We start from the raw sequence: 24,506 nt of genomic DNA, 5'->3' as shown, positions 1-24,506 counted from the left end.
GAGTAGGGCCTCAGCATCAGCCATCTTCTTCCGTACCTCCTCCAAGTCCTTCTTGGATATCGTTCAGCTCATCAGTAAGCTTGGAGGAGGAATCTCTCTGCTCGTTCAGCTCTTGCTGAACTTGGGATGCTTCAGTTTTTACTTGGATCAGTTCATCACTTTTGACCTTCAGCTGATCCTTAACCTCTTGGAGCTTGGCTTTCTGAGATTCAGCAGCAGTAGCAGCTTCTGAGAGTTGGACGTTTCGAGCTTGGAGCATTTCTTCAGCAGCCATTCTACTGGCTTCCAAAGCTTCTAGCTTCTGTTGCACCTCAGCCTGTGCAGCAGCTCCCTCTCTGATTCTGCTCTCAATGGCAGCCTTGAACTTGGAGATGTCCACTCTCATATGCTCCTGAAGGAATTTCTCCCCTTCTATCAGCGGGGGAAAAACCTCCTTCTCCATTGCAGCGCAGAAGGTTTGAAGGGCCTCAGCAGCTTTTTTCTCGTATTCCTCACCCTTCTGCTGCTTCTCTTCAGCTGCTGCTTGCTTCAGCTTAGCAAGCTTCAGCTCCTCATCTGCTACCTTCTTCTCATACTCGGCAGCATCAACCCTATCTTGTAGGGAGTCTATCAGCTCTACAGTGAGAGTCTGATTGTGCACAAACTGGAAACAGAGACACAAGTCAGTTAAAAAAAAAAAAAAAAAAACTGAGCTGAAGAGCTGAATTGAAAAGTAAAAGCAAGTAAGAAGATTTACCTGCATCATCAGCAGCTGATTTGACCTTGCTGGGTCTGGAACTGATCTGCTGGATTTACCCATCCCAGCAGTGGCCTTCAGCGACCAGATCCTCGCCCTATCTACTTCGGTCAGGCCAGCAAAATCGCCGAAGTAGGCTGCAGCACCTTCTCGGTTCTGGCCCCATATGAGATCCCGGATGTGATCCGGAATTGGAATGCGGGGGGCCGAGAAACCCATCTCTCCAGACTGCAGCGTCTGGAATGAAGGAAAGGAAGATTCGGGAGCTTCCTGGACCTTGGATGGCTCAGCTTCTTCTTCTTGAACTTCTTCCTCCTTCTTCTCAGCAGAGTCAATGATTATGACTTCTGCTTCTTCTTTAGGAGTGAGGACGAAATGCTCGACCTCTCTTGCGATATCGGCTGTGAAACCCTCAGCAACGGGCTTCACAGCATCTTCAACATTGCGCTCAGCAGCACTCTCTCGGACTTCCTCCTCTTGGACCCCCCCTTGAGATCGGGAGTTTTCTGATCCACCTCCATCTCAGGAGGTGGTGGAGGGGTCTTCGGCGGAGGCTGGGGTGATGGCTGGGGAACCCTCGGCGATCCACCGCCTTCCTCAGGTTCCTGAATATTGATGTCGACAGGTCTCGGCCTAGTCTGGAAGTCGTGGGGGCCGATGATGGCCATCCTTCTCTTTTTGCGAAAAGGCTGCTCGTCCATATCAGATTCTTCAGATTCCTCTGGTATTTGGTCTTCGGGACGAGCAGGGGCTTTCCCTTCTCTGTCTCTTGCTCTCTTCAGACTGCAAAAGACAGGGGGACAGGAAGAACGTGAGTAAAAAAAAAAAAAAAAAGCTGAAAAGCTAAGTCTAACTCACCGAGATCTTCAGCAAAGCCTCGTCTTCTTCCTCAGCTGCCCTTGTCGCTGCTTCTTCCTCAGCAGCCCTGGAGGACCCTTCTCCCCCTTCACAAGCTTCAATAGCCCGTGCAACCTCCTCGGCTGTATGGGCAGCCTCGAGTTCCTCAGCCAACAGTTGAAGCCAAGGATCACTCTTCTTCCACCAAGGCTTCTGCCTCTGATACAGAGCAACAGCCTCAATTTGGAGATGGGAGTGATCTAGATGTACTTCCCGATGCTTCGGATCGGTGATAGAAGGGGCCCGATCGATTATGACTCGTTCTCGAGTAACGCCGAGACGGTTGTAGTCAATGCCGACGTTAGTCTCGTTTCGCTCTGAGTATAAGAAAAAAGGAGCAAAGATCAGTTCAGCAAAATAAAAGATGCTGGATTGGCTCAGCAGAAAAGTGCGAAACAAAAACAGAGAAAAATAAATAATAAAGGCCTCGGCCCCAGCCGAAGAAACTTACCATCCCTAAACTTTCGGCTGAGGCCGACAGCTGCTAACATGTGCTCTTGGAAAATGTAGTGGTTATCCGGGAGCCAAGTCTCCGGGATATACTTCATTTGGCCGCCAGCGCCCCTAGGGTTCAGCATTCTGCCGAAGATATTTTGCTGATTAAGGTTCAGATCTGGGCCTCTATCTTCGGGAGGGCCCAGGCTTCCAATTTCAGGAACAGGCTCAACTAGATACCTGGGAGCGCTGAAGACATAAGGGCGTTCAGGATCTGTGGGCGCCCTAACCCAGATCCATTGACCTCTCCATTCCTTGTCTGAAGAGTTGTTCGGCCACATTGTTAAATACTGGGGCCGAGACTCAATTCAGTACCACCCAGGACCGTGATCTCCGTGCCCACTTTGAGTGTTTGGCACTAGCCGATGAAGCTTTTTGAAGCAGTGAAGGTTCGGCACATATCTGAAGAACTTGCAGACCCACAAATATGTCATCACCCTTCGGATGCTGACAGGAGTTAGCTGGCACAGGGAGACCCTGTAGTGGATCAGCAAGTCTCGGACGAACACGTCCAAAGGAAACCTCAGCCCGTATTGAAGTTGTCTCGTGTACACCCCCACGTACCCCGGGGGTGGACGATGGATTCTATCGGATGCCAAGGGCATTCTACACCAATACCCATCGGCTTCCATGATGCCGTAGTGCAGCTCAATCTGCTCGGCAAACCTATATACATCAGCGTGCTCTACCCACCAAGAGTAGGGGCAGTTCTTTATCATGGCTGAGGCAACCTCAGAATCCTCTCACTCTTCAAATCCAGGGAGGATATCCCAAAGGTTGGCGGGGACTTCTTCGTCCCGCCCAGAAACACTTGGCTCCTCCGATCCCTCAGGAGGCGCCGATGAAATTGGGGTCGCCCTGATTCCTTCAGCAGGGTCAGGTCCTACTCTTTGTCCATTCCAAGTCCCAGTCCTGTTCCTAGGATCGGGAAATTGCCTTGCCCTTCTCGGAGCACGGGCCCTACCTCTAACTCCTCTCACCATTGTTGAGTTTCGAAGAAAAAGTCGAAAAAAGGGGAAAGAGTTCGAATTCGAAGAAAATTAAACTAAAATCGAAGGAAATTACCTTAATCTGAAGCGGAATTTGCCGATCTGCAAGTTGGTAGTGACGAATTTCGATTTCTAAGCTTAATGCTCGGGGAATTTGCGAAGTTTTGATGCGGGTTCTTGGGTTTTCTTGAGAGCTTTGGGTTCGTGTTTGTGAAGAAGTGAGGAGAGATAGAGCGCTTCTTTGATTTTATTTCCAGAAATGGGAATTCCAGGAGTCCGCGCCTTAATTTCTCTTAAATACCTCACTAAGTAACCGTTAAACACACGTCCCTATGATTAACCGCCCATTATCCGTCCAACTTCCACAAATTATCCATCCAGCCGCCGTTATTTCATTAATTGCTGTTTAAATTCAAATTTTTGGATTAATTAAATCATTTACCTTCCCTCCTTTTTCTGGTTAATTAAACCCGACCCGTCATCCTTCCAAATCGGGTCTGGGGGGCAAGTTGTTTGGGTCCAATTTAGTCCAATTGGGCCTAGTTATTAAATGATCCAATTAAAAGCCCAAGGTCAAGGTTCAACTCTCCAATTGTGCTAAAGTCAAGATTAGTCAACACGGCAAGTCAATTGGGCCAAGACCCACTTCTCCCATATATGTAAAGGTATAAAAGCCATCAATATCACATTTGTACATGAATATACACACAAAGCCTCAAGTAATTAATTCTCTTGCATAGCTTTCTCTCTCTACACATTGTACTGACTTTAGCATCGGAGGGGCCTTCCTCGGCAACACCCCCGAGGCTAGTTTACGTGTATTTGCTGTGCAGGAAACCCTCGGCCCAGCATCACTTGGACCGAGCCCAGTCTTCACCACTTCATAGGACCTTCGGCAAGGTCCCATTGTTTTTATCCGAAACAACAGGAAAGGAGTTGGCCAAGCACAACACGTCATTGCCCAAGTGAAGCATGTCTTGGAATAAAGAATAACTAATTGCCATAGGATATTCGGAGGAATATACAACCTTCAACCTATCTTTGCTTACAAGATCATAGGCAATGAGATTGAATACGTCCTCTGTATAGAAGTAAAGAATAGGGATGGCAATGGATCGGAGGTGGGTCGGGTGATGCGTCATCCGCCTCCATCCGCCAAAAATCCATCCATCACCCGACCCATCCATCACCTAATTTTCCTTCATCCACATCCGATCCATCCGTCATCCATGGATGAATCGGGTGGATCGGGTGATAATTCGGGTGAAATATATATATAAATACAACTTTGCACTTTAATAATTAAAATTGAGATTTGAAAAAAAAATGATCAATTAATTAAAACTTTTATACATCCTTCTAATACTCGTTCCTTTTTACTAAATTAAAAACAAATGTCAATTCCTAACACTACAATAGACAATAATTTATTAAAAAAAATATTTATTTTTATTTTTTTATATATAAATTTAACGGGTGGATGGATGGGTCGGGTGATGGATCGAGTGATGGGTTGGATGTATCATCATCCGTATCCGACCCGATCCGTCACCCAACCCATCCATCATCCATCCGTCATCCGCTTAAGTTCGGATTTTCGTCCATATATTTGGATCGGGTGGATGGTTATCCATCAGGTTTGGATGATATTGCCACCCCTAGTAAAGAACATCATCCAGCAAAGCAGAGGTAGGAAACCAGGGCACTGAGAAGCGTTGGGCAAGGCAGTCCCATGTAAAACCCAGGATAAAAGCAAGAAGCCGAAGATGAATTGGGAATAGACCTGAGGGGTTTCCGCTGCTAACTGTGACTCTGCTGCCATTGTAATATGACGATGATATTTCTTTAAAAGAAAAAAAAATAAAAAATAGAAAAAAAAAATCTCTGACGATGATAATTTATACTTCGGACTGCGTATGAATGAGGGGACAGTTTTCAAATAGCCACAATAAAATTGTGGCCATTGTATTAAATTGAATCATAACTGCTCATTTTATTGACTAATGTGAACCGTTGATATATTTTAAAAAATTGACATAAAAACCACATTCAATTCTTATCAGTTTGACAGTTTTTTTATTCTTCTTTATTTACTCTGTTGAATCCCATTGTAGTCCACTTATGAGTGTCCCACATTGGAGAAAGAGGAGAGGTGGTTCCACTTTATAAGGTAGAGGAGTAACTTCTACTATTGCCAATTGGTTTTACTATGGAAGCTCCAAAGCCTTGTTTGTGGGCCTAACTCTCCTCCTCCTTGTTCGGGTTGCCCAGGCCCATTTCATATTGTTTCGAAATTTATCATGGTATCAGAGCCCAAGTTTGTTGGGCCGTTTATAACTGGGTATTTGTCAAGCCACTGGTTAAGGGGCCTCTATTGGATGTTCATTCCCAAAGAGGATTTATATTGTACCTTCTGGTGTGCTCTAATTCTAAGGACACTCAAAAGAGAAGAGGTGGTTCCACTTTATAAGGTAGAGGAGTAACTCCTACTATTGCCAATTGGTTTTAGTATGGAAGCTCCAAAGCCTTGTTTACGGGCCTAACTCTCCTCCTCCTTGTTTGGGTTGCCCAGGCCCATTTCATATTGTTTCGAAATTTATCATACTCAACATTTTTCCCCTTTACTTCTCTTCAATCTTTGTTCATGATCTATACTAATTGTCGTCTTCCCTGTATTTTTTTTCTTCAATCCACCCATTGCTTTACTCCATTATGTCTTTAGCTTTTTATGGCTTTAATAGTTGGGAATTTGGGAGGTTGGAAATTGATTTTAAAGAATAACACTTAATTAGATATTGGCATTTGTCAAGTTCCATTTTTTCAAGTTTAATCTTGCCATGGGATAAGGAAATCGCCACAATGCTTTGTGGATCCAATATTTCTAATTGCTTTTGGCGCTTAGTGACAATGCATTGGATCAGAAATTCATATAGAGTTGTTTGAATTATTTGCAATATGTATCCATTTCAAAACAAAGGAAACAAAGAAGAACGACTGAAGAGAAGTAAAGGAAAAAACTTATAAACAAAGAAGGAACTAAAACAGAAAACTGATGAGAATGTGATAACTTTATAATTTTTTTGTTGATTTTTTTTTTAAAAAGATGCAAAATAAACCATATCAACGGTTTACGTTTTACGTTAGTTAATAGAAATAAACGGCTATGATTTAATTTAATACAATGGCCACAATTTTATTGTGGCCACTCAAAAGTCATCCATAAATGAGGTTGCAGAAGAAAAGAGATAATTTTCTCTAGGGCTAAAAGTAACCGATTCATTTAAAGTCCTATTCAAACCGAACCAAAAATTTCATATGTAAATTGGATCAATCCAAAATTAGAAATTTTATTGGCCCTAAATTTCATGAGAAACACGGTAATTTTGGGCCTAACCAAGTCAAAAGGCCCAAGCAAGCTCCCAAAGTAAAATCCAAAAGCTAAAAATAAATATCATTTTCTTGAGATTACGTGGGCGGGCCCCACTACTTTATTACCTTTGAAAACCTCGAAACTTCAGCAGGATCTGGAAATATCTAGCCACGTGTTGATGCCTATATTCCACGTGTTGAAAAGTAGTAGGACGTGGCATTATCTTGATCATTCTAGCGTCCAGCAATTTAAATTCGTTACCCTCAATAAGAAACCTTTTTAAACTCGATTAACATAGAAAAAAATTAAAAAACAAAGATCAAAAGAAAAGAAAGGGAATGAATCACGCAATTAAATTAGGTCGATTTTGCTCACAAACTTCAATATTATCATCATCTTCTGGTTTGTCATCATTAACTAGCAAAAAAGGAGTTGGTAGTGTGAGATTGGTTCAAGTTAGTAGTCGTAAAGATCCTAAGTCTAATTTTCGCAACATGGACAAAAACACCAAAAATCCTGATCAAGAGGATAAGGATGTGTAAGTATTCTTTCTTTAATCATTTTCTTCATATTTTGTTCTTGATTCGGTAATTGGAATAATAGTAAAGCATGATACAATTTTTATTATACACTTGTATCTATGTATAAGCGTGTGGCTGAACATGTTTAATGTTTGTACATACGTGTTATCTTATATTATGTAACATATTCAAGTGTTATATTGATATATGTATTTTTATATAAAGTATATACATTACGGTTGCATTGAATATATTTTGCGATTGATTTGATCTAATAAAATTTTGTGGCGAGAGTTTTGGCTAATGGCTTATATTTTGTTATCTATGGGTTTGGAACAGGAATGTGATGGAGGAGTCATTTGGTCAAGGATATTCTACAAGGAGTAACGACGAAGGGTTTGGTGGAATTTACGGTGGCAACGACGAATTCGCCGATGATGCCGGCAATGCTGAGATGAAGATCACCCAGGATCCTGGTCAGTATAATATGAAGTTTGATTACTATTTTTAAAATCAAGCCATAGAAAAAATCAAACGTTGTTATTGATTGGTTTGTCAGGTTTCCATGACAGCAACCAAGGGAGTAAAGTGAAGGAGAAAGAGAAAGCACGTAATCAAACCCAAGCAAAATAGATTACTAGTACTACTTTTGGCACAAAAGATCAACCACCGTATAAAAATCAAGCAGCACTTTTAATTAATGTGCCTCAAGATTATGTCGTTGTAATTTGTGTTGTTACTTTTGTTCTCCGTATAATTAAGTAATATGTTGCGGACTTTTTATTTCTAATGATGTACTAGGATCATTTTGAAACAAGTTAACTTGTACTATTGGCGTCACTTTAATTTCTTTTGGTAAGCATATTTAAATGTGTTACCTATTTGTCAACAAGCTAAGCTACCTTTCCATGGTATGAGTACAACGTTAGGAAACCTTCGTACGGAGTAACAGGGGATTTACCTATATATATTCATCATTTCATCAACATGCTAAAAACAATCTTAGATCACCTTCTATGATTTCTATCATTGAATCAATCTGAAGAATCTCTTAGGAAAGTCATGCATGTACTTAAGCTGTTGGGGTCCTAATAAGTCTTTAGAGTTGTATTAATGACGTGGACAAGATTTGATGCACGTATTTCTAAGGTTTACTAATTAAGTTAATATTTACATCTAGTTAGGGCTAGCCCACCTTGGGGTTTGATTTGTATCAATTGTATACTTCCTCTGTTTTTTTAGTTGACATTTTTCTATTATCATGTTTGCCAACGCATGTTTTTAACGATTAAATATCCCTAATTGTTAACATTGTAAATTTATTAATAAAATATACATTAAAACAATTCAAACAGATCAACATTAATATGTTTTATCGAATCTATAAACCACAAAAGCAAGTCAAAGTGTGTTGTGTGGATAGTGTAAAAGTTAAACGGTGTCAACTGAAAAAAAAAAAAAAAAAAACGGAAGAAGTATTTGTTATTACATAATTTGGCCTTTTTAATCGAGTTTTCTTTCTACTTGTATTTCAGAATTTATTCGATCCCGGTGGCAAGTAGTTTGGAAAAGAATATGTGCATCATTTATTATTCTAATCTAGGAATTAACTTATGCACAAGGAAGGAATATATACATTATTATGCCGAACATATAACCAAATTAGATTTCCTTTCTTAAGCAAAATCTTTGTAACAACTTTTAGCATATTCATTTCTTAGATAATTGTTGATTGAATTCCGAAGTTATACACCCAGACACCCTTGTTGGTGTTTTAATCTAATTTGTTTTCAAATTCAACGAAATTATGGGGAATAAACAAGCGACAGCTGCTAGGAATAGGATCAGATATCTTGAAGGACAAGTTTCATCAACTCAAAATGAGTTATCATCTACTAGGGCTCGTTTGGAAATGTTGAACCAAAAGGTAGAAAAGCTTACAAAAGATAATTTAGCTCGTGAAACTATGATAAATAAATTGGTTAAGATAGGGGAACTCCAAGAACAATTTACTTCTACTAAGGTTGAGGCATTAACAAGTAAGTGCAACTTAGAAGCATTGAAAAAAGAGGAAGAAGAGCTAAAAGAACAACTTTTAAATCAACGGAAAAATTGAAGCGGATGTAAAAATGAAGTTGCGAAAGGTGATCGAGTTTGAAAAACAAGTTGCATGTATCAATGAGGAAGTGTTATCTACCAAAGTTAATTTAGAAGCGTCGAAAAAGGAGGAAGACATGCTCAAAGAGCAACTTCTAGGTCTACAAAAGATCTTAGAAGAAATGGAAATGAAATTGAATTTGGTAATGAAGCTTGAGAAAGAACTTGCGGATATTAAGAATAAGGTATTAATAACAAATGGTGAATTTGAAGCGTTGAAAAGGGAGGAGAATAGGCTTAGAGAACAAATGCAAAGTTGTGAAAATTTTCAAAAAGATATGGATACAAAATTGCAAAAGGTTTTGGATCTTGAGAAACAACTTCGGTTTATTAGGGCTGAGGGTTTGTTCGTCAAAGCTATCTTAGAAGGATCGAGAAAGCAAGAAGAGCGGCTTAAGAAACAACTTTTTGAATCTGAAAGATTTCAACAAGAGATGGGAATGAAATTACAAAAGATATTGGAGCACGAAAATGAAATTTATTCCTATGAAGCCGAAGCATTGTCCGACATGGGTAGTTTGGAATACACTAAAAAGGAAGTAGATGAGCTTAAAGAAAAACTGTCATTGCTTGAAAAAGTCCAACAAGCTGTGATGGAGCTAAAGTTATTATAAAACCGAGTTTTTTATTGTAATATTAGGCTAGGGTTGTTATAAATTGATGAATTTGTATAGCAAATTATATGTGATTAGTTACAATTAAAACATTGTACATGTGTGATAATGCATACAAGTACATGTATATCCAAGTAAAAGATATGTAAGAATTTTATTTATTTATTTGGTACGGTGTTCTTCTTTAGTCCTTATTAAAGTTGCAAATACTTTGTATATATATATATATATATATTGAACTACTAGCATTTACAACTTATTCATTTAACATCCAAACCATTTGGAAATCTTATCCAAGTAAAAACGCTTAAAGTAAATTAATACTCCCTTTGTTTTAATTTGTAATTGCAACAATTAAAAGTTACGAAACGTACTCCACGAATCAATCTGCCTCAAGATTATGTTGTTGTAATTTGTATAGTTAGTTTTGTTCTCCATATAATTACGTAATATGTTGCGGACTTTTTATTTCTAATGGTGTACTGGCCTACTGGGATCATTTCGATACAAGTTTACGTGTACTATTGGCTTCACTTTAATAATTTCTTTTTGTAAACATATTTAGTTGTTTTGCCATTTTGTCAACAAATTACCTTTCCATAGTTACAAACTAGTATCAGTATAACGTTAGGAAACCTTCGTATGGAGTAACAAGGGATTTGCCTATGTTATTCACCTTAACTGATCAACTAATTGGCATTGCATATATCATTGAACACAGTCGTGACTATGTTAATGACTCTAAAACTCGGCATAAATTGAGTATGTTACTAAATTAAATTTTGAGACAAAAATAAATATGAGGATGAATCTTTTGAAACTAGCAATCTAGAATCACTAGCCTTGCGGCCTTTCATGGAATAAAATTTTGAGACAAAAATAAAGACAAAAATTAAAAGTATATTGATTATATACTCTTAGTCTTCTCTATACACCCTTAAGTAGTACTCCCTCCGTCCCTAAATTACATTCCTCTTTCTAGCATTTATTCCTCACATAATAGAGAGAAAGAGGAATGTAATTTAGGGACGGAGGGTAATTGAATTGGACAATTATGCATCCATTGATGATAGCAATTAAGGTATCATGTGTACTGTCATAGAGTAACTAAGATGTGGCCATTATATATAGGTCAATAAAACCGTATAGGCATATACAGGTAATTGTTACTAATAACCAAAAACTTATTTTCAATTCTATAGCTTAAGAGAAATTCATATTTCTATCATCATAATCACGTACATTATTATGCATTATCTTGATGAATAATGGTATGAAACGGATCGATTAGCTCAATCTCAAAGCATAAGACATTAAAAAACATAGGGTTTGTTCGATTAGCTAATCTACCGCACGAACCGGGTCAAGCGGCAATCTTTATCCATTTCTAGAATTAGGACAATTTTGCAATGGCTACAATAATATTGTAGCCATTGTAACTATTAAATCTACACCGTACATTTGTCATTATAAATTTCATGTATTTGATTTGAGTTGACTTTGGTTTTTTTTTTTTTTTTTTTTAATTGTAAATTTGCAATATCGATCCCCTTCTGCTCTGGACTCTCTGATCTTCATATTAATACTCCAAAATTAAAGCTTGTTGCCAAAATTCCATCAATCATCTTCTCCTCTGCACCTTTCTTCCTTTTTTTGTGATCTAATGCTACCATGAATATATTTGATGCTATTTGATTATACTGTATAATTAATTTGATCGATTGAACTCCTAACGTTATATTTGTAGAAATTCATTCTCAATTACCCATCAAAACCACCTGTGAAATTGTTAAGGCTGTAAATATTGGCAAGTCTATCATTCATCAATGGAGAAGCGGTTACGGAGTATACATCAATGGAGAATGCTAAAGGCAGTTATTATTTGGTTAATTTTGCTTTTTTTTTTAAAAAAAAATAATATGGTCAAACAGATGAATGGATAAGATCTCCTCTTTAAAAATGAAGGGTTTAGATCAAAAATAATATAGTGGCCACAATTTTTATGTAGCCATTGAATAGTCTTCCCTAGAATTAATATATTGTAAATCTCAAATCCATATTAAATGAGAATGGAATGAATATCTTCTTCCTAACATTCAACACTTGTTATTATACTACTATATTCTTAAATTCTTGAGCACTACGTGCATGATCCATGGCACATTACCAATCAATGATACCTACTGAAAATGACCATGACTCTTTTCCAGTTATTTCCAGAGTTGGCTACATTTTTACTAGCCTTAATTTACAATACTAATCCAAGAAAAGGAAATAGCAACCAAAGATTAAAACGTGTTTTAAAACTAATTAATTGTAATTAAATATTTTTAGTCTTTACATAGTTTTTGAGGGCAATAGTCTTTACATTATATTTTTACTTACTAACAATACATTATAGACAACTAAACCTGGTTATTGCTCGATCGGGTCAATAGAGGTCATTAACTCAAGTAAACAACGAACATGGGCTCACCAATTAACCATATATGTAATTAATGACCAAGGCCAAAAACGACTATAGCTATTAAAAACTCCATCTAATAATTTAATAAAATCCTTTTATTGGATACATACACTAAATTATCATGTCAACCAAAAAAAAAATGAAAGTTTGAGATGGAAAAAGTCAAAATCATATAATTCTCCATTGCTTTACGTTGAAACAATTAGAAAATACTACAAGTAATATATAGATCAAGGCATGTGGCCTATCCCATGCCTTAATTGCCCTCTCTTGCGGTTGACATATCATTAATCAATCTTCCTACCCACCACATATTTTCCTACACTAGCCAGTATTTAAGAAAACCCCTCTAACCTTAGTTTACCATTCCAAGTACATATCTTTAATTTCTCTCTTCAAACTAACATTCGACTACTTGTCATTAAATTAAAATTAGCTTATTGAGTTGATAATAATATAATCAGATCTAAACAGCCATTAGTGTTATCAAAAATGGGTGTCAAAATAGTTGCTGGTTTTCTAGTGGTGTTCTTGGCAGTGGCCACCCCTGCATTTGCTAATGATCCTGATATGCTCCAAGATGTTTGTGTTGCTGATTCCACCAATGGTATGTACTCTCTCCCTCGCTTTCGGCTTTGATCGCGCTTATTTCATACGGAGTACTCCCTTAGTCCTTTAGATCAAGTTGGCATTTATAAGCACTTAAATTATAAGCAATAATGCAACTCGATATGAATACGATTTACACCATACCCTTCATCATAGCTTAATGCAATGATTTTTTTTTTTTTAATTATTATTATTTATACTATCTAGGAGTGGAATGCATTGGTTAATTTGTGATTTCAACGTTATAAATCGTTTTAATTGCTGCATTTAGTCAATTACTATAAGTTATCAATACAACATTGAAGTTAACGATGTGAAGTAGTATTTGAAGGAAGTCCTAGTTGTTGAGCCATTTGTTGTTTGGTTCTACTCGATATGACGATATTAGAGTATATCTGTAAATTACTTCGTAGATCCTACCATTATGCTTAAAAACAAAGAACATGAACACTAAAATTAACAAAAAAATAGGAGTTAAGCTGATCGAATGATCAATTTTAAGCTAAAGTTACATTATACTATGCAATACAAGAAGTTTTTTTTGGTTAATTTAGGGGTTTGAACATGATGAACACTTTTTATTAAATCAAAAAAACTTTGATACTATGCTTAAGTTATAAGTGTGTAGTGATGATGTAGACGAAATTTGATCCATATCTTTAATCGGACTTTTATTAATTAATTAGCTAGCTTATCATCCACTAAATGCCATAATTATGGAACCATAAATCATTGATTGACTAGAGAACAAGAAATGCAAGGATTAAAAAGGTGAGGAATTGGTGGTGCATCAATCACCGATGGTGCACCCAAAATAGTCATGATTTAACCACCAGCCCTACCATTGTCCAAAGAATGAAGCACTTTTCAATTGGATATACAGCATATACTCCATCTTCTATTCAGTATGGACTATGCTACTCCAACTATTCAACCTTCTTTTGTTCCTTAGGCTTTTCTTTTTAGCCCAAATCAATAATTGATTGGCGGCCCACCATATATGTCCATCAAATCTACTATTCAATTTGTATTTTGATCATTTGAAAGGTTTTTTAACATCATCTTGGAAATACTTTTAAAAAAAAGGGACATTTATAAATACTCGAGGATGTGAATAGATTATTGAACTTCAATTTGTTGATGCACTTATATTTTGGTATTCTAATGCGTGTTTTATCCGAGCACCAATTTTTGCATCATACGAAGTATACACTTAAACAAACACTAAGGGCATGTTCTCATTGACTGAATTGAGCTAAACTGAACTGAACTTATTAGAACTTAACTGAACTGAAATGAATAATTTATAAGAGAAGGAAATTAGGAGCTAAACTGAACTGAACTTATTAGAGCTGAACTGAAAATAAACGTATGAGAACAGACCCTAAATATTAACTTCCAAGGTTGTTGCATTACACTAATTTTGTGTACTTAACAAATTGAATTACAAAATTTCAGGGGTGAAGGTGAATGGATTTGCATGCAAGGCAGCAGCAAACATAACAGCAGAAGACTTTTTCTTTGCTGGAATAGCCAAACCCGGAGTGACAAACAACACCATGGGATCCCTAGTAACCGGAGCCAACGTTGAGAAGATACCCGGACTTAACACACTTGGAGTATCTATGGGCCGTATCGACTTCGCCCCTGGTGGTCTTAACCCACCTCACACCCACCCAAGGGCCACGGAAATGATATTCGTCTTGTACGGAGAATTGGACGTTGGTTTCATAACCACTTCAAATAAGCTCATTTCTAAACACCTTAACGTTGGTGAAACCTTTGTGTTTCCAAGAGGGTTAATCCATTTTCAAAAAAATAATGGTAAAAAACCAGCTGCAGTAGTAACTGCCTTCAACAGTCAATTGCCTGGCACCCAATCAGTAGCCGCCACGTTGTTTACCTCGACCCCACCTGTCCCAGATCATGTTTTAACTATGGCTTTCCAAGTTGGTTCCAAGCAAGTTCAGAAGATTAGAGATAGGCTTGCCCCTAAGAAGTAATTAGTTAATTAATTACTACTGAATTACCCTTTAATTTTTGTGGATGGATATTCAATTGCACGCATCGTGTGTAATGTACTCATATCAACTAATAAGAGGGAGATATTGTGTTGTCTTGATTGATTAAGAATACATAACGGTGAATAAGAAATTGAATATTAATAAACTTGTGTACGTACTTTTTAAGTTATAATAAACTTGATTATTGTTTTGTATGTACTTCAACTCTTCAAGTAAAGTGAGAATTCTTTAATTATTAGCTCATCAAAATTATTACATACTCAACACATCATTAAGAGTATCAAGAGGTTACCAATTGCATTGTTATGCTTTCATAATAAACATGCATTATGATTATGCATGGTGGCATAAGATAATTAAATTATAGAATTGCTTGCCTAAATGTTAGGTTGTTAGATGGCAACCTTTTGTAATTCCATTCATTTTAAAGTTGCTCTAATTTTCTAGTAAAAAAGATTAATCATTTCATAAATGTCCCACTACAAAGCAATAATAATCCCTTAGCTTGGTATTATGACCTTCTTGGTATAACCCTTGCTCATCACCATTAACATCACTAACAGAGTGGCAAATACTAAAAAATCCAAAGAAAAATCTCCGTAATACAAGTACTATAATTGTTGTAACACTTTGCTACTACGGTAAGTTCTTGTGTTGGTTCTTTTCCTTACATGTTCTAATTATCTTTTTATCCCTACTTTATATTTGCTACACTTTTTTTAATCACTTGATGACACGTGGACCCTAAAACTAGGGCCCAATTGGAGTCCATATTCCCCTTCAAATGACCCATTATTGTGCTGTCAAAGAAAAATGTGCTGCTCTTGTCACGATTATACCTTGTTGCCTAGTTACCTATTCAATGCCATTTTACATCACTTCTTCATATTATGGTTAGTTACAAATGCATATAAAGAGGTTTGAACACTAATTACCATCATGGCTACAAATAAATCACGTTAAGAAAAAGGATATTTTTTTTTTCAATAATTCACATCTCACATCCACATTCCACACAAAGGAATAAAGAATACAAGATCAATGGAAAACTGAATTTTATATATGTGGGTGTAAATCAATTGGGCTTTGCTTAATTTGAAGGTACTTATTAAGTTGTTCACCCACCTTGAAGACTAGATTATTTTGATGGGCTTCTTCGAAAAAAACAGATAAAGCTGTGGTCCATGTTACGAGAAACATCCAATTCCATGAGGAAGAAAGTTATTTTCAATGCATGCTTTGTTGTATGCTTAAATTTTTACGTTTTTTTTTAATTAATTTTTTAAATATGATGAAAACTACATTTAGTCTTGGGTATCATTTAAATTAACCGAAAGCTAGCTTCACCATACGGAGAATATGTTAATTGCAAAATTAAAGTTGATCCCATTTACTCAATAACTCCTTCACAAGTTGGCAGCCATGCATTATATTCACTTTCCTCTCCACAAATCTAATACAGCTACTATTTTGGCTTCAAGCAAGAAAAGCTCATGCATATGCCCATAAAGCTATTCCACATTGTGCATTTTTGCCCAACTTTCTACAAACTTTTGCATTACATAGTTGTATACTAGATTTGCTTTTAGTATAAGTTGTGAATGTGTTCGCTAATTTATTAGGTTTTCAAAGATTATAAAAAGACAATGATTAGTATAATTAGTTGTATACTAGATTTGCTTTTAGTATAAGTTGTGAATGTGTTCGTAATGCTAATTTATTAGGTTTTCAAAGATTATTAAAGACAATGATTAGTATAAGTTGTGAGTGGCATGGATGTGCTATATTCATCTTAATTTAATTATCTGAACTCATCGAAATTTATTATGGATTATTCAATTGTATAAACTTATTAGACATAATTAAAACTTTTTTATTTATAAATTGAACTTAAAAAACCCTATTATTCTTACTAGAACTAAATCTATGCCGTTTAAACTTATCTTTCTTAAAAAACAAGGCCAATCGAAATATTATTAGGGTCTGTTCAATTCACTGGATTTTCACTTATCAAAATTTATTCGAAGTTATTAAACCTTATTAATACTATTTTTATTAAAACTAAGTCCCGTATCTAGATTAGTTCAAAGGGTGAACTGAAAGAGAATAACAACGTACATTAATATAAGCAAAACTTATGGCCTGTTCTCATTGACTGAACTCAGCTGAGCTGAACTGAACTAAATTGAGCTGAGCTGAGCTGAACTGAACTGAACTGAACTGAATATTTTATAAGAGAAGGAAATTAGGAGCTGAACTGAACTGAAATGAATATTTTGTAAGAGAAGGAAATTAGGAACTGAACTGAACTGAACTGAGCTGAGCTGAGCTGAGCTGAACTGAACTGAACTGAACTGAACTGAATTTCAACGTATGAGAACAGACCCTATGGGAGTATTCCGTAATATCATGTCGACGAGAGTGAGCATGAGTTGCATGACCATAATTTCACCTAAAATAATTAAGAAACCGCTAAAAACGAGTGATGTGTCTCGAGGGTAGCCTGATTCACATTAAATCGGAATCTCTCAATATTAATAATTATTAGCAAATTCATTTCCTTTCTCCACTTCCACGTTCTTCCTCTTTCTCTCTCCTCACGAATTTTAACAAATTTCTATTTGAACTCTGCGTGAAGTTGACGTACTCCATTTCATAACGCTTACCTTCTTCTCTCTCTCCATTTTAGGTACGCTCCTCTACCTTTTTACTCTAATTCAGTTCTAATTCTTTATATTTTGTATGAATTAGTTCGATTATAGATCTGTTAATTTTCGTTTATTTTGAAATTTGCCATTTTTCCTGGTAAATGAATTCAACTTTTCTTCATATAATTCTGTTTTTTTTCGATGATTATCATTTTAATTTGACATCTTAGGGAAGATGAAACTCCAAATTTCGATATTTCTACATTTTTCCTGAATATTGTTTATTTTAATCTTAATTAATTATTAATGTATGATTGTAAATTGTTGGACTTTTAGTGTTGGACTGTTTCTCTTTTTATGACTACATCACTATCAAATTAAATTTTCTATTATTAGTTTAATTAGTAGTGGGGTTGTTTGCAGTTGATTTTGCTGATCATGACAAATTAATAAAAAAAAAAAATAATATATAATAAAAAAAAAAAAAATTTGCTTGATAGTGTTGCTTCTCCTACTAATTTGAACTACATGCATGTTGAGGTGAAGATATATTTGGGAGATTTTGCTTTAAAATTAGATAAATTATAGCTTTAAGCTAATTATCTTAGTCAACTCTGACCATTCAATTTTACTAGTAGTGCCATTTTAGTCCATTGTATACAGGAATTTAATTGTTAAGCTCAATCTAAGACATCTAGATTCACAATGTTATTCTATGCTGTACAATTTTGACTAAATTAATGGTCAAAGTTAAGTGAATTTCACTTCTAAAGTTAGATGTGGTATGCTTATTGACTTCTTGTGAGAGGGAGGTAGTGTTTGCAAGCTGTGATTCGAGTTCATATATATTTAGACGCGAAAGTCTGTATTTTGATAATAATCATCCCTTTATTTTCTGCTTGTAGGTTGAAATTCTTTCAGATCTATAATGTTTTTGTTTAAGAGTTCTCAGAACCACGATGGAAATGATCCCTTACAGCGTGATGCAAAGGTGATATTCTTTTATTTTTATGGTGGGATTTTGTAAAATTGCATAAATTTCTGATATTTACAGTAGTAAGTGCAATTTTCTATTGATTTGCTAATTCTTGATCCATTGTCTATGTAAGTGGTTAGAATGTCGATAAATTTAATTGAAAATGACAAGAATTTTATAGGTGGTTGAACATCTTACATTTCTGTTATTACTTGAATGATCACGAATTGGTATTTCTGTAATCGCACCAAACTTATGAACTATCAATTGATATACTATGCATTAACCAGGTCAAAGAACTTAAGATGGCTCTTGGACCGCTATCTGGACGTAATGCAAAATTTTGTACTGATGCTTGCCTTCGGAGATACCTGGAAGCAAGGAACTGGAACGTAGATAAGGCAAAGAAAATGGTTGAAGAGACACTGAAATGGAGGGAAGCATACAAACCTGAGGAAATCCGCTGGGTAAGACATGTTATTTGGTAACACAAAGTACTTTGTAAATATGTCAAATAAATTGCCAATTGAAATGTATTAATTAAGTGCTCTATAAATTATCCTTACAATATATATATATATATATATATATATATATATAAACTTCTGGTGTGTACATTTCAGTTTGTGAAACATCTTCTTGCAACTATAAAGGTTAAAATGAAGCATTTGCCGTGTTATAACCTCAAATTTTGATGCCCTATATGAGTTTGTTTATGATGTCAACTTTTGAGGTGAACTCATCATTGTTGGGAAGTTTCGCAGAACCCTCTGCCTAGGTAGTAGATACCAGCTGTACCATCATACTTTTGTCACTGCTCAGAAAGTGAAGTTGCATCTTTTTTTTGTTCATATTCATCACTACCCTAAGGCTTCTAAAGAGGCCTTAGTGTTTGGGAAGGAGGTTTGAATTGGATATCTGTGGCCTTATTCTGTGATAGCAAAGAAGATGCTGTCTATTGACTCTTGGCCTGAAACAAAACAGCCATTGCTATATTACAATAAGAAAGATGTGCAAACAAATCCACTATAATCCAAGGCCATGGAGTAGTGAATTGTTAACAATGGACAGATTCATATTACTTATAATATTCGCTGAATTAATTTAAATAGCCTGGTACTCAAGGGATGAGCCTCCTTAACTTGTTGTACAGTTTTAGAAACTGGAGCTAGCTGGAACATGAATACATATTAGCTATCCATTTGCAACTGTTCCTGGACAAAGTAAATCCATAACAAGCTGACTTAATACTTGTATGATAAAAATTTTGTGTAAAGGTCAAGTATTAGATGATTCAGATCACTTGGAAGTTTTGATTTTCTCATAGCCATACTGCCATGGGAGAAGAAACATCATGTTTCTCATAAAGTTCGAATAAATTATAATTTGTCTCGTACTATTTCTCTTGCTTCTTTATGTTAATGCTTGAACTTTTTTTTTTTTTATAATTATTTTTTTATTAATTGTTAATTGTTATCATTAATAATATTTATCATTTATTATTGTTTTGTATTGCCAGCATGAGGTCGCACATGAAGGTGAGACAGGAAAGGTTTCCCGAGCAAACTTTCATGATCGTGAAGGAAGGACTGTCCTTATAATGAGGCCAGGGAAGCAGGTGATCTTTAGCTCTTTCCTCGTCCAGACAGTGATTAATCAATTATGCATAGTTTTGTAAAGCTAAAATTTTCTGTCCATGTTGCAGAATACCACATCAGCAGAAGGTAATGTTCGCCACTTAGTCTATTTGTTAGAAAACGCCATCCTCAACCTGCCCGAGGGCCAAGAGCAGATGGTGTGGATGATAGATTATACCGGCTTTTCAATGAGCACCAGTTTATCAGTCAGAACAGCCCGAGATATTATCAATATTTTGCAGAACCATTACCCTGAAAGACTTGGAATAGCAGTCCTTTACAATCCACCAAGGATCTTTTATGCATTCTGGAGGGTTAGTAACACGCGCTATGTACATTTTATTTGCTGTTTATTGTCTCGTATTTCTCTTTGACAAGTAATAGCATAAATTCCATTCAATGAGGTTGGTAATGCTGACTAACTAACCACTTTTCCAATGGTGCTGCTATCTGTAGTTTGGTGAGACTAATCAAATATCCAAACCCTTATAAATGTCTTGTAGTTCTCTTGGTATTATGAATTTACTTCTTGGCGTATGCTCTAGCTGGAATTGAACAGGCTTAATTGTTTTCTATTCCATATTTCTTCAAGCAGCTATCTAACAACTGTTAATCTTGACTTATTTCAGGCTGTAAAATATTTCCTGGATCCCAAAACTTCTCAGAAGGTGAAGTTTGTTTATCCTAAGAATAAAGACAGTGCTGAGCTGATGAAATCTTACTTTGATGTGGAAAACCTTCCAAAGGAGTTTGGTGGTAATGCCACATTAGAATATGACCATGAGGAATTCTCAAGAATGATGGCTGAGGATGATGTAAAGGCTTCTAGATATTGGGGATTTGACGACAAGCCATCTTATGCTGCTCAGGGCTGTGTTACTCGAGATATAACTGTGCAGCCCATTCTTCCCAGTGGACATTCAAAAGCTGAAGTAGCTCCAGAGCCATTTTAGGAGCAATAGCAAAGCATTGTAATAAGGTAGCTAGAACTGAAGTAGCCATGGCCCTCAGTCTTTCGGTCCTCGTAAGAAAAGGAGCATGGTGTTAGTTTGTCTTTGTTTACTCGGCAAAGCATTGTAAACTGATAGTTTGTGAGAAATTTAGTGCAGAAATCAAGCATCAGCTATCTTGATGGCGCTCTCCCCAGTAATATAGCTAAATAAGTTCCTGTAATTTGCTGGGGGAAGAAAACACAATTACTTTGTTGTGCCTCAGTTTTATCCTGCATTGGCTGCATATATGCAAGGTCCACGGCTGTAATTGTTATGCAACTCATACCAAACCTATGCGTATACATTTAAATATAAAATTTATAAACCTCTCTTCGAAGATGCTTTATAAGTTATAACAACTTCAAAGGTGGAGTAACTAATAAGAAAGAATTGCAATATGTCAATTTTCTTAGTTTTGCTAGTGTCTCGCTGCAAAATGTCCTTAGCATAGCTGAATTGCAATGGATAGATAGCACAAGAAAGTACAAACTAACCAGGCACAATATACGGATCAATAAGAACTAATTTCAAGGCCCTTAATGATACAGCAAGTAGCATACATTACATTAGAAAGCAGAAGATGTGCACTTCTCAGCTTACAAACAGCATTATTAATTCACATCACATCATTACAAGAACACAAGCCAAAAGAGTCCCTATATATCATACTAAGTTACAAGGGTTTTACTGTACATACATCACAACACTGCAACTAATTGAAGTTAATTACTTCATTGGAAGAGAGGCACTCATCCACAAGCTGGCGAAGGTTTGGATTTTCTAGGGCAGCTGCAATTCTCTCTTTATCGTTCAATTGTTTGTTCACTACAAGGAATATACGAAGCAGATGAGAAGTTAGCCAAGGAGCTGGAAAGATGATTTCAGAGTCTATTTGTAACACATTGGAAGTAACATAAGTGAGTTATGCTAAAATAATTAATCTTAAGCTATATTAGACAGAGGAACTTCAGAAATCTGCAAGCTTCACCTGATCCTTCATCTGCATGAGAGCCAGGGGATACTTTGATGTCAACCTGTGAAAAAAAGACAACACTTGTATTATTTGTCTGTGAAAATCATGGTGTCCCCAACTCCCCATTACACAAGAGCCAGAAAATCATGGTTCCCCTTACACAGCTCGAAATCACATTGAACGAAAAGTATGACTCAAAGGACAACCAAATGATCTGTTTAAGCAATAATTAACTCCCAGATCACCAACAAGGTTTTATTTCAGATTACTCAATGACTGAAGACGACTAGATGACAATGTAAGACATCATTCTTTCAATTGGATATGTCAATGAGATGTCGATAAAATTCCATGGCAGTTTGGCACACTAGCTAGCAGATGTGATGCATGCAAATACATAAGACAAATGACAATTAGAGTGGAAGTATCCATATCTGAGCTACCAGTATCAACCCACCAGTTAGTTAGGGTAGATTTTGCTCTTCACTCTACTTGGTCTATAAATTTTGTATTTATTGTATGGCATGACGAATAGAAATGGGCAGTCTCGAAAGACTTCTCAGAAAACATATCAAGCACAACAAATGAATCAATTAGGAAAACAAGTTCAAGCTACTGGATTAAGGCAAAACAACTCACCTTATAATGAGGAGGAAAGTAATGCTTTAGCTTAACTCTTAGGCACAAGCCAATAACAGTCGCCATACTGCAATGTTGGACGGTTGGGGTGAATGTTATCCTGTTGAACAAGACCACAATGCACAAGATCAGGGTTGAAAGAAACAGGATAATGTGATTAGGGGTGAGGCTAATGAGAACAGAAGCGAAAGAAACAGGTTACTTTAGTACTAGTACTACAATAATTACTTTTGAGTTTCTCCAACACAATCAATTATCTCATTTCGAAGTAGTGAAGTTGTGACAAGTTGACAACAAAGTAAGCTTGAAATAGACAGCTATAACGTTTTTAACTGAGACCGACCATTGACATTCATATTCCCCTAAACTTTAGGGAAGCTTAAGAGAGATTTCCAAGGTAACAGCAGGCAAATGCGACGCTGCAAAGCAAACATGCAACAAAATCGTTGTATGTAAAAAAACCACACAAGGAAAACATGATATGTGGTGTTAGTTCCTAACTAAATACAAATACTATGTAACGAATTCTAAGTTTTTTTTGCCAAAAACACCAAATAATAACCTCTTATATTTTTGACAGGAATTCCCTTTGTGTTAGTAAATTAATACTGTATGTTTGAAACTCGAGTAGTCACATAAGATATACTCCCTCCGTCCCTTTATTACATGCCTGTATTCCTTTTTGGGGTGATCAAAATGAAGTGCCCATTTTCATTTATAGGTTGTACTTTTCGCCAATATTATTCTTGTTTTGATGATTTGTCATTATTTTTCTTTTTCATTTTTGTACTTTACATCAATTCTCGATACTTTCTCTCTCATAATTCTCAACCACCTTTTTCTTTCTCTCTATCTCTCTCTAACCCCACATGCACATTTGTATTCCCAATTTTTAGTTTTAAGGAATCTTTAACTTTATTAATTCCCGTGCAAAATGAGAAAAAAGGCATGTAATAAAGGGACGGAGGGAGTACAACGGTAGCACACATGACACCAAATAGTTACAATAAGCCAACACTATAATTTTAAATGCTAAAGTATGGAAATTAGGCGTGTCCAACTAATACGGATTAATATATAGTTATGTCAACTCTTGATCAGGAATTAGTGAATTACCTAATCTGCATATTTTTACCAGTATTTCAGTAAATTAAACAGTATAATTGGTCCATCATAAATTTCCTAAATACAATAAGCAAATTATATAGAGTAAAAAAAAATCAGATCAATGAGATTAAAAAAAAATAGAAGAAAACTCACAAAATACGAGCAAGATTATCATCAACAGTAATAGAATCCTCAGAAAGAACACTGAGTTGCTCCAGTGAATAGGGATGCTCCGGATCTCTTATATCCCTCACATGATTTGTTATCAAGTTAAGGCAAATATAATATCAACTTTAAGTATTAACATTTTTAACAGTTAATAATTATAACAATAAAATAGACAAAAAGAGGATATCATAAACGTCGAGAGGATCAACGGCGGAGGAGTCAGCGGCAGTGTCTTCAGTGCGGGCGACTCTATCTTTTTTAGCGTGGACCACCGGATTAGCGTTACATAATCCGACCGTCATTTTCTGAGCAAACTGCTAATTTTAATTTTAATTGCGATTACAAGAAAGAGGAGAGAGATTAGTGTGAGTCAGTGAGTTGAGAGAAGAGAGAGAGACAAAGGGAGGAATTTGTGAGAGAGATGGACAAAATGGAAGTTTTGTACAGGCTAGCGAATGGTGTTGTAACACGTGTTATATTCTCAGGG

The 24,506-nt window shown here is 36.1% G+C and overlaps 3 protein-coding genes across 4 annotated transcripts; 2 read left to right on the top strand and 1 right to left on the bottom strand.

Annotated features, from left to right (window-relative positions):
* The first annotated feature begins 12,626 nt into the window (after positions 1–12,626).
* LOC145601622 (germin-like protein subfamily 2 member 4) lies at positions 12,627–15,043 on the top strand. Its single transcript, XM_081657675.1, has 2 exons — positions 12,627–12,853; positions 14,314–15,043. The coding sequence occupies exons 1-2, from the start codon at positions 12,739–12,741 to the stop codon at positions 14,856–14,858; spliced, it is 660 nt and encodes a 219-aa protein (XP_081513801.1). The 5' UTR covers positions 12,627–12,738; the 3' UTR covers positions 14,859–15,043.
* A 2,293-nt stretch (positions 15,044–17,336) lies between these two features.
* Positions 17,337–21,400, top strand: LOC145601329 (uncharacterized). 2 transcript variants are annotated; one of them, XM_081657328.1, is made up of 6 exons: positions 17,337–17,568; positions 18,433–18,518; positions 18,794–18,970; positions 20,023–20,121; positions 20,209–20,454; positions 20,770–21,400. In XM_081657328.1, the coding sequence occupies exons 2-6, from the start codon at positions 18,456–18,458 to the stop codon at positions 21,091–21,093; spliced, it is 909 nt and encodes a 302-aa protein (XP_081513454.1). In that variant the 5' UTR covers positions 17,337–17,568; positions 18,433–18,455; the 3' UTR covers positions 21,094–21,400. The 2 variants fall into 2 exon arrangements, with proteins under 2 accessions (XP_081513454.1, XP_081513455.1); XM_081657329.1 differs by lacking the exon at positions 17,337–17,568 and adding an exon at positions 18,145–18,339.
* A 237-nt stretch (positions 21,401–21,637) lies between these two features.
* LOC145602090 (protein AE7-like 1) lies at positions 21,638–24,434 on the bottom strand. The gene is made up of 5 exons (XM_081658235.1): positions 24,207–24,434; positions 24,005–24,110; positions 22,745–22,844; positions 22,121–22,166; positions 21,638–21,957 (listed from the first exon to the last, which is right to left on the bottom strand). Exons 1-5 carry the CDS (start codon positions 24,319–24,321, stop codon positions 21,845–21,847), a joined length of 480 nt encoding a protein of 159 aa, XP_081514361.1. The 5' UTR covers positions 24,322–24,434; the 3' UTR covers positions 21,638–21,844.
* Positions 24,435–24,506: the final 72 nt, after the last annotated feature.

The sequence above is a fragment of the Chenopodium album genome, chromosome 21 (genome assembly GCF_948465745.1).
Source record: "Chenopodium album chromosome 21, dcCheAlbu1.1, whole genome shotgun sequence".
NCBI classification, from domain to species: domain Eukaryota; kingdom Viridiplantae; phylum Streptophyta; class Magnoliopsida; order Caryophyllales; family Amaranthaceae; genus Chenopodium; species Chenopodium album.
Note: the sequence above shows the minus strand (reverse complement) of the source record. Positions and strands in the feature narration are given on the sequence as shown.

Bases quoted from the DNA above. Each gene is read 5' to 3' on its own strand.
- LOC145601622 (XM_081657675.1), top strand. From the start codon at position 12,739: ATGGGTGTCAAAATAGTTGCTGGTTTTCTAGTGGTGTTCTTGGCAGTG. The intron at 12,854-14,313 runs GTATGTACTCTC...ACAAAATTTCAG, and splicing joins TGTTGCTGATTCCACCAATG to GGGTGAAGGTGAATGGATTT.
- LOC145601329 (XM_081657328.1), top strand. From the start codon at position 18,456: ATGTTTTTGTTTAAGAGTTCTCAGAACCACGATGGAAATGATCCCTTA. The intron at 18,519-18,793 runs GTGATATTCTTT...TGCATTAACCAG, and splicing joins CCTTACAGCGTGATGCAAAG to GTCAAAGAACTTAAGATGGC. The intron at 20,122-20,208 runs GTGATCTTTAGC...TCCATGTTGCAG, and splicing joins TAATGAGGCCAGGGAAGCAG to AATACCACATCAGCAGAAGG.
- LOC145602090 (XM_081658235.1), bottom strand. From the start codon at position 24,321: ATGACGGTCGGATTATGTAACGCTAATCCGGTGGTCCACGCTAAAAAA. The intron at 24,111-24,206 runs ATATCCTCTTTT...ACTTGATAACAA, and splicing joins TGATCCTCTCGACGTTTATG to ATCATGTGAGGGATATAAGA. The intron at 22,845-24,004 runs GTGAGTTTTCTT...CTTGTTCAACAG, and splicing joins GATAATCTTGCTCGTATTTT to GATAACATTCACCCCAACCG.